General features: G+C 41.1%; 1 protein-coding gene across 2 annotated transcripts; it reads left to right on the top strand.

Annotated features, from left to right (window-relative positions):
- The first annotated feature begins 817 nt into the window (after window positions 1–817).
- Window positions 818–8592, top strand: PRHA (pathogenesis related homeodomain protein A). 2 transcript variants are annotated; one of them, XM_078583120.1, is made up of 11 exons: window positions 818–1052; window positions 1830–2179; window positions 2394–2559; window positions 2770–2887; window positions 4166–4278; window positions 4401–4662; window positions 4753–4817; window positions 5024–5203; window positions 6077–6217; window positions 6636–6858; window positions 8230–8592. In XM_078583120.1, the coding sequence occupies exons 2-11, from the start codon at window positions 2007–2009 to the stop codon at window positions 8256–8258; spliced, it is 1470 nt and encodes a 489-aa protein (XP_078439246.1). In that variant the 5' UTR covers window positions 818–1052; window positions 1830–2006; the 3' UTR covers window positions 8259–8592. The 2 variants fall into 2 exon arrangements, with proteins under 2 accessions (XP_078439246.1, XP_078439245.1); XM_078583119.1 differs by having other exon boundaries at window positions 1743–2179.
- The last annotated feature ends 819 nt before the right edge of the window (window positions 8593–9411 follow it).

The raw sequence follows: 9411 nt of genomic DNA, 5'->3' as shown, positions 1-9411 counted from the left end.
CAGGACGAATTTTCGTCCCAAAATTCGTCTGTATCCTTGGTCGGGACGATTTTTTCATCCCGTCCGCATCCCTGCACTATACTCCTGGCGATGGATATCTCGGCTCTTGCATCGACAAAGAACATGACGAAATGTGATATGTCAGGGAAAACAGCCGTTTATTGTCATTTGCTCATCCGGTCACATGTTGTCATCGTTATTCCATCATCAGTCATGTTCAGTCGGTTGTCCATTCATTCATATGTTCATCTATTTGCATTTTGTCGTCGAACGGCCATCCATTGAGTCTGTTAAGTCATTCGTTCATCTAATCACATTTCGTCATCTTCACCGTTCCATCACCAGTCATGTTCGGTTATTAGACTGAGAAATAACTGCCTGTCCATTCCGTCATACATTCATCCCCCGGCATTTTGTCACTGTCGTCATTCCATCACTCGTCTTGTTCAGTCATTCCCCTCTCTATCCTGGCACCACCGACGGATGACGGATGATGATGGATGATTGATTTGAACGGGATGCATGACGAGCGGGGAAAAATATTATTTAAACCAGAAAAATAAATTCTCTCTGGGGACTCTAATTCTAGTGCACAAATTACTTGAATAATTACTAGTATATTTTTCCGACTACGAATATATTCCTAAGTTTACATCAACCAACGTCAATTGCTGCTAACTTTAGGTGACATAACTGGTCCATAAATAGGATCCGATATGATGGGGAATCGGGGCCTCAACTCGTCCGGGTCACGAACGATTTTCTGATATCGTGAAGTATTTATTCAACGTGACATTCATCCATAAGCTAGAGAGAGAGAGAGAGAGAGAGAGAGAGAGAGCTGCGAGTAGCGTCTAGAGAGACTGGGATACTGATTGTCGAACAATAGTTAGCAGGAGGGTTAAATCTTGCATAACCCTTTATTTATTTCATCCTTCTTCGTGATTGGTATTGGGGAAATCTCTTTAGTTCGATGGAGGCAGGAGTCGATTCCTTATTTTTTGTGCTTTTATTCTGTGTGTAAGGAATTCCCTTTCGGATCACGGACGAAGGTAATAATTTTCTCAAGTATTTTGTCTGGTTGATGCTTAAAGTACGATTTTTGCTCGTGATTTCTGCGGTATATGACAATTATTCTTCCTATTGAATGGTCTTTCTTTTTGAGGCAAGTGCTCTGGAGAATTCGTGGTCTGTTGTCTAAATGCTCGTTCTTCCATTTTTGCGTGGTTTGTAATAAATTTTTGGTGCAATTGTTTTGTTCCAAAAGAACCCTAGAATTTGACTGCGGGATTTACCTTGTTCGTCCAGATCTTGGAGAAGTGTAATTCATGGATAAACACTTTGGCAGATGCATAAAATACTATCTTCTCAATGTGGCAGAGCATCCTGGTCTGAAATCTTGCGATGTTTAATCTGGAGACGAGCAGATTAAAATGATAAGAGACATGAATTTTAGGTGATAATTTTAATAAACTGCCCATCTGAAGAACAGGTGAAAACATGTCGTGATCGTTCCTTAAGCTTGTGGAGAAAATAAATATTTTACTGGTTGATGCAAAGAGTGAACACAAGATAGATTTTTTTTTTGAATGAAAATGAATTCTAGATAGAATACTGATTGAATGAAATATGGTTTCTCTCTTTTTTTTCTGAAAAAGAAGTGTGGTCTCTCTTGTTTACAATCTGAATCTCTGATCCTTTTACATATTTTTATTTGTTTTTATTCACTTTAATTTTTTCAGGTAACATTTTCTTTATCAAGGCCTTGAATATGCGAGAAGTACACACAAATGCTCGATAAATTCTGAAGTTTCTCCTCGGTTCAACAGAGTATGTACTACGTCATCATTGGATGCTTGAGGACTATGTTATCGTGTCTAAGGAAAAGAAGGCAAAGGAAAGAAGTCTGGATATAGAATTGAAAATGACATATTGATTTCCGTTATAGCTGGTGGTCAAGATTTCTTTCAGGAATTCCATACGGTTTGATTCCTGGGCTTAGAAAAATGAATTTCGACGTTGAAGGGAGAAAGAGAAAACCTCGAAAAAGGAGGAGGAAAGGTCTTGTCCTCGATGAGGCGGGGAGCCTGTTAAGAAGAGTAAGATATCTCCTGGTTCGCATGAAATTGGAGCAGAATCTCATTGACGCATACTCTGCAGAAGGCTGGAAGGGGAAAAGGTATTCAATATGTAATACCATATTATTTAATCGGAAACCTGGAGGTATAGAGGTGGAAAGATAAAAGCAAGGAGAATTTTGGCTTTGGAGGGCCTTTTCATTTTTTTGATTTAGAAAATTTTAATGCTTGAATTTATTCCGCTAGTATCGACATTTCTTCTGTTGAAACCCACTAATGAATTTCGTCAATTATGATTTCAAATTCTTTTTACAGCAAGGAAAAGATACGGCCAGAGAATGAGTTGAAAAGGGCGGGCAAACAAATATTACTTTACAAAGCTGGTATCCGTGATGCAATCCGTCGGATTGAACAGCAAAGTAGCGAGGGATGCATTGAGGATACTGTGATGTATCCTGACGGCTCTGTTCATCATGAACATGTATGAATTTTTTTTCATTTTTTCTACCGCTGAGATATCTTCTGATTTATTCGATTGATGAACGGTAAGCTGGTTTCTTTGGATGTGTGTAAATCAACTTTTTGTGCTTGCCAGCCGTTGGAAATTTTCTAGTTTTCTTTCGAAATATGACTAATTCACTATGAATGTGCTCTCTTCATAAACTAACAACACCTGAAACTGTGTTTCCAGATTTTTTGCGCAAAATGCAAATCACGTGAAGCTTTTTCGGATAATGACATTATTCTTTGCGATGGACCGTGCAACCGTGCGTTTCACCAAATGTGTTTGGAGCCCCCTCTAGAGAAGAGTACGTTGCTACTTCAGTTTTTTTTCAACTTTAGGATATCATGGTCTTAAATTCTTTGTCAATTCTGTCATATCCTCACAATTCATCAAAGTCTGGTGCAATGTTTTCATGAAAATGGGCCCAGTATGTAAGAGGCCCTTCTACCTGGTAGCGCACATAACTCATTAAGTCACTTATGTGCATGTGAGCCTGGCACATCTTGTATTTCTGGGATTTCAACCAGCTAACCCTCATGAATCAGAAGAAGGGTTCTTTACTCTTGTCTCCTTCTCATTGAGGATTAGGGCAACAGCCGCCCAGCAGTGATGCTGATTGACATCGGCTAGAGCAACAGGCAAATAGCGGTGATGCTGGATGAGAGGTTCTGAATAGTAGCATAAAGAGAGGAATAGCATGATGGGGATTGAAGGATCTATCTGGAATGGATAGAGATCGATACAGTGGGGAGTTGGCTGGAAATCTGGTGAGACAATCTCAGTGAGGCAGCAGATCATTTCGATGATCCAAGAAATAGGATCAAGGACAATGATAGCAGATAGGATGAGAGTGATAAAAATCACTGTATAAATGTCTATGAGGGGTATTGAAATCAAGACATGAAGATATTATGGAAAGATAGTAAGAAACAAATGACAACAGGTCTGGATTGGCACCTGTGTCCCCTCAGAGGATTGCCTGCAGAAGTCGTCGAACTAACTTCTATTTCCTCTCAGTGAGGGGCTACATGATTTATAGGGGTCTGGCAATCATATTGTAGAGGCCCAACAGACGTATACTGACTGATACTTCTTGATTACCCTCTAAGGGGAAGTATCTAACTATTTACGGAAAAGGAGGAAACTATCCTAACAACGGAATGATTGAAATGTCGGGTGACCGCCTTAAATATCTTTTCAAAAAAGACGAAATGACTGAAATGTCCCTAATTGGCTAAAGCACAAGAGATAGGGGTTGTAGGATTGTATTTGGTCTCCATCAAGAAAGATGGATGAAACCAAAAGATAACAGACCAGGGTTGGTGACGATGCCCCTTTCTCGAGAGGGTTTCACTGACAATTCCTCAAAGACTTCTTGTTTCCCATCCATAGAGGAGGGGTAGAGATGTTTAAAGGGAAAAACTAGTATTAAGGGAAAATGCCAGAAATAACCTGACTGGGTTGGGGATCCTAACACATAAATCTTATTATATTTTTTCTGTCGAGTCTTTTTAGATATTTAGGATATCTGTTTTAAAGCTACCATCATAAGGAGGACCCTGACTTTGGTTGATTTTACCAGTTCCCCCCGGAGATCAAGGGTGGCTTTGCAACTTTTGCGAATGCAAGATGGAAATTCTTGAGTCTCTGAATGCGCACGTTGGCACCTCTTTGGACATCAATAGTAGGTGGGAGGTCTGTCAAAATCTATTTCCCCCAATGCATTGGAAATGTAATCATATTCAAAGATGAAAAATCTAACTCATGAGGAGTACACCAAAATCTGAAAAAATCTCGACTGTTAAATATTTGTACAGGACATTTTCATGGAGGCGGCAGCTGGAAAGGAGGGAGGAAATTCACATGTAGATCCTGCTCAGGAGTGGCCGTCTGAGGATTCTGATGATGATGATTACAACCCTGAAACACATGCAATACATAACCTCTTGAGAGAGAATGACAGTAACATTTCACCTGAAGATGATGATGATGCGGATGATGATAATTGTAGCAATTCTTCTGACGCATTCTGTAGCCCTTATGAAGTAAGTTTCAAGTCCGAGTCGCCAGTAGAAGAAGGTACTATTTGTTCTTTCTTACTTTCTACGTTCATGACCCTTGTCTGATCCTATTTCATCTATTTCCGCGTGTTTGATTTGAATGATTCAGATGATCCTCAGGCATCATGCTTCAGAAGGCAAAGACGAGACGTAGATTACAAAAAATTGTACATCGTAAGTTGTGTCTAAAATAGATTGATTTTCAAACAAGATTATTATTTGAATGTCAAAAGAGCCCACAATGATTTTCCATTTCTTTTGCTAGCATGTAACATCAGATCAATGTATTTTGCCAATCAGGCTGTGGCAAGCATGAACCATCGGAACTGCTGCTTAAACTTTCTTCTATTGATCTTTGGCATTAAAATGAAATTTCTTAGGAGATGTTTGGCAAGGATCTGAAGGAGGGTGAGCAGAGCGATGAAGATGAAGACTGGGGTCCTCGCGGGGTTAGAAGTCAAAATCAAAGACAAAAAAAAGGCCTTGAAAGTGTTCCTAAAGTTGATCAGGAAGCACAAGAAAGAAAAAATGTATTCCGGATTCCTAGAGAAGCTGTGACGGTGGGTTCATCCAATTCCTCTCTCTTTATATATTTATCTATCTCGATTCCAGATAGATTTTATTATTTATTTAATCCCTAAAGCTCATTATGGGGTTGTCAGGCGATGACAAATCTCGTCCTTGTCAGCCATGTTTCGGCTCGGACAAATCATAACGATGATGACAGTTCATCATCAAATGATAGACGCCAAGGATGATGATTATTATGCCACTTGGAAAATACGATGATGAAAACAAACTGTCATTGTACACTTGTCAGCTTCATTATTGATCCCGAATTAGGATAAGCAAACTGGGATGCATTCATCAATGATCCATTATAGGGCTTGGATGAATGAGTATGACAACGGTGATTCATCATCAAACTATGAATGCAGTGACAATGATGATGACAGCTCTAGGAAACCAGATGACGATGACAAATTATCATCGTACACTCTTCATCTTCTTTGTCCATGAATTCATCATCTCCATCGTCACTCCAAAACTTTTTCATCATCATCATCCATGTTTGGCTTTGGATGATTATGATGAGACTGCGAATTTGTCATCAAGAGATGGATTGCAATGACGATCACATTGATAGCTCTTAGCGACCGGATGGAGTATTACGCACCCTTAATCTGTTGACGCCAAATCAATATTAGGAGCCAAATTCGTCATCCCCAATAACTATGATGATAATTATGATAAATATTCATTGTCATCATTGACCAACAAGTTTGTTTAAGATATTAATAAGTTCTATAGGTAACCTACTTATTAGTTATCGTGTATTCCGTTAAAGGTAAGCACTGTTGAAGTGATTCAGATCCAAAGGGGAGTAGTTCTTGTAGAGTCTGTATCTTACTTTTGCTCCTCAAACATGGCAGAGGCTTCGGCGTGTGTTTGCACAGAACAAGTTTCCTTCAATGGCTGAAAGGGAGGATCTCTCCAGGGAGCTCGGCCTCTCTGCTGCCAAGATAAGCCAGTGGTTTAAGAATACACGTTACACTGCCATCAAGATCAGAAAGGTCATCTCTCTCTCTCTCTCTCTCTCTTACTCATTACTCTTTCTCTCATTCGCTGCACTCTCCCTCTCATCATTCTTGCTTTCTCTCTCTCTCTCTCTCTCTCTCTCTCTCTCTCTCTCTCTGCCTTTCCCTTTCTTTCTCTCTCTCTCTCTCTCTTACTTACCCTTTTTCCTCTCTCTCTTTCTGCCTTTCAACTTATAACTCTTTCTCTGCCTTTCTCTATTATATGACTCTCTCCCTCTTTATTATTAAAAAAAATGACTCTCTCCCTCTTCCTGTCTCTCTTTCTCTCTCATTACTATCTTACTCTCTCTCCCATCACCCAAACTCTCTCTCTCTCTCCCTCTCTTTCTCTCTCTCTCTCTCTCTCTACATGTTCATGAGAACTTACACTATCTGTACATTGGTTTAAACTCAGGAGAATTCGCCCGTGGCGAAGCAGGTGGCGGAGATGGGCAGTAAGCCATTGCTGGTGGGGCAGATTGAGAGGCTTTGTTGTCTCTCTGATAAGGTTGCTCGGCTGAGGGAGGCGCTCCGGTTGGGGCCCGCCTCGTCTCCGGGTGGGCCCCGCCTCGTCTACCTTCCGGTGGCCGAGCTCAGGGAGAAAGTTCCATCTTCTCTCCCCCAGTCATCTTCCAAAGGTAAATTTTCTGGCTACTCTCTCTCCCTCTTTTTCTCTCTGTTTAGAAATTGATTCTTTCTCTCTCTCTATGTATACTCAGCTTGTTCTCTCCTCTATCTCACTCACTTTCTCTCTCTTTTTTCTTCTCTCTTTTCTCTCTACTTCTACCTATCTGCCTCTCTACTTCTCGCTCTTTTCTCTCTCTCTCTCTCTCTCTCTCTCTCTTGCTTTCCCTTCTCTTTCTCACTCACTTTCTCTTGTTCTCTCTTCTCCCTCTCTTTTCTCTCTCTTTCTGTCTCTCTCTCTCTCTTCTCACTTTCGTTTGTTCTCTCCTCTCACACTATTTTCTCTCTCTCGTCTCTCTCCAACTTCTCTCTTTTTACTCTCCATCACTCTATCTTTCGCTTTCTGTGCTCTCTCACCCTTCTCCCTCTCTCTTTCTCTCTCTCTCTCTTGTCGCGCTATTCCTTCTCTCTATCTCTATTCTTTCTCTCTCTTCTCTCATTTTCCCTCTCTTTCTCTTTCATTTATACACACCCACATACGCGTTCTTGCTCATTCTTCAATCTCCTCTCTTCTTCTCTCTCGTCTCTCTATTTACATCTCTATCTCCCTCACGCGCTCTCTCTATTTATTTATACATATCTATTCATCTCTCTCACGCGCTCTGTACTTGTAGGAACATATCCATCTCTCTCACACTCTCTCTATACTTATAAATGTCTATCTCTCTCTTTCACTCACTCTCTCACACTCTCTCTACTTATATATCTTTTTATCTATCAATATTTATCACGTTCTCTCTCTTACTCTCTCTTAATCTATCTCCCACACGCTCTCTCTCTCTTTTACATATCTATTTAATTCTTTCACGCTCTCTATACACATCTATCTGTCTATCTCACGCTTTATATATTTATATACGCGTCAATCTCTTTCTCTATTCATTGTTATTCAAAAAAAATCTCTCTCTACACATTTCTATTTATCTTTATCACATTCTCCATTACTCTCTCTCAATCTCTCTCTCTCTCTTACCCTCTCCCTCTCTTTCACAGTATATATATTTTGTGTATCAATATTTATCTTTTTTTATACATATCTCTCTCTATACTTATATATCCTCTACCTATCAATATTTATCACTTTCTCTCTCTTACTCTCTCTTAATCTATCTCTTTCAGGTGCTCTCTCTCTACACATATCTATTTGTCTCTCTCACGCTCTATATACACATCTATCTATCTATCTCACGCTTTATATATTTATCTATCTTTCTGTGTATGTCAATCAATCTTTGTCACGTTCTCTCCTACTCTCTCTCTCTCTCTCTCTCTTCTACAGTCTCTCTTTCTCTCTCTTCAATCTGTCTGTTGGGATGATTTTGCAGGGGGCAGTTTCCTTCGGAGCGCAAAATAAAACACGTTTCTCTCTGTAGTCCGTCTCTTGGGAGGGCCTGGGGATTATACCAGTTCCTTCTCAGCTTTTCTGCATCTGTCAACAATTCCAAGGGCTTTTCCCCAATTTTCCTGGGCTTAATTCGAATAACTACTAATCATGTATGCCCTTTGTTTTTCGTCCCCGGAACAAAAAACTGTCCCGTCCGAGACCTCAGACGTTAACGGTACAGTTTTTTCGTTCTGGGGCGAAATCCGCCCCGTTCTTGGCCATTGGACGGGACGCAGGACGAATGTACTAAATTTTCATTTCATGATTTCTACATCGAAATTTAAAATTTCGATAAATTGGAACGTCTTTTGTTTTCCATTCTGGATGTCATGGACCGGTTCTGGACCGGACAGTTATGGGATGGGACGGTTTGGGATGACGTAAAAATTGGACGTGAGAGGGGATGATTATAGTGCAGGATTGTCCAGGACGGGGACGATGGACGGGATGGGATGAAGATTGTCCCGACCTATGTCCCAAATTTTAGAGGTTTGTCCAGATTGGCCCGTCCCATTTTTTCGTCCTGTTCCCTCCGAAAACTGTCCCGTCCAAGATATGCTCGTCCCGCCCAATGTCTGGGACGAGGCCGTACATGCGTCAGTATTGGGCCACTCAGAATTTGACACCTGGCGCAGCACGTGCGTCAGCCAATTGGAGGTCTCAAGTGCCTCCTGCACTCCCATGGGATGCAGAAACCGTCCAGTCTGCCGTCCAAGGCCTCAGACGGGACGGTTATTTCATCCATGGACGAAAAAATCGGCCCACTTTGAGACCAGTGAACAATCCTACGTACCGTCATTCATTGGAACTCTCGGAAGGGACGAGTATTTCATCCACAGACGTAATAACCTTCCCATCCTCGTCCTTGCACTATAGGGATGACAACCGCCCGAATTGTCCAGCATCCTTGGCCCAGACGATTAGTGAATGGCAGTCGTCATCCGTCATGTCACACGTATGTGGTGACGGCGACGGATGATGAACTGGGTGTGACGGTGACACGACGGTGATAGGGGGCCTCGGACGAGTGACGTGTCGGGACGGCTATGACGGAATTTTTGAAAAATGACCAAAAAAGCTTAAAAATCATTAGATTTAAGCTTTTCAATCGCCGAGATTTCGC

This window comes from Wolffia australiana, chromosome 11, assembly GCF_029677425.1.
Source record: "Wolffia australiana isolate 7733 chromosome 11, ASM2967742v1".
NCBI lineage: Eukaryota > Viridiplantae > Streptophyta > Magnoliopsida > Alismatales > Araceae > Wolffia > Wolffia australiana.
This window is presented reverse-complemented; position numbering and strand designations above follow the sequence as displayed.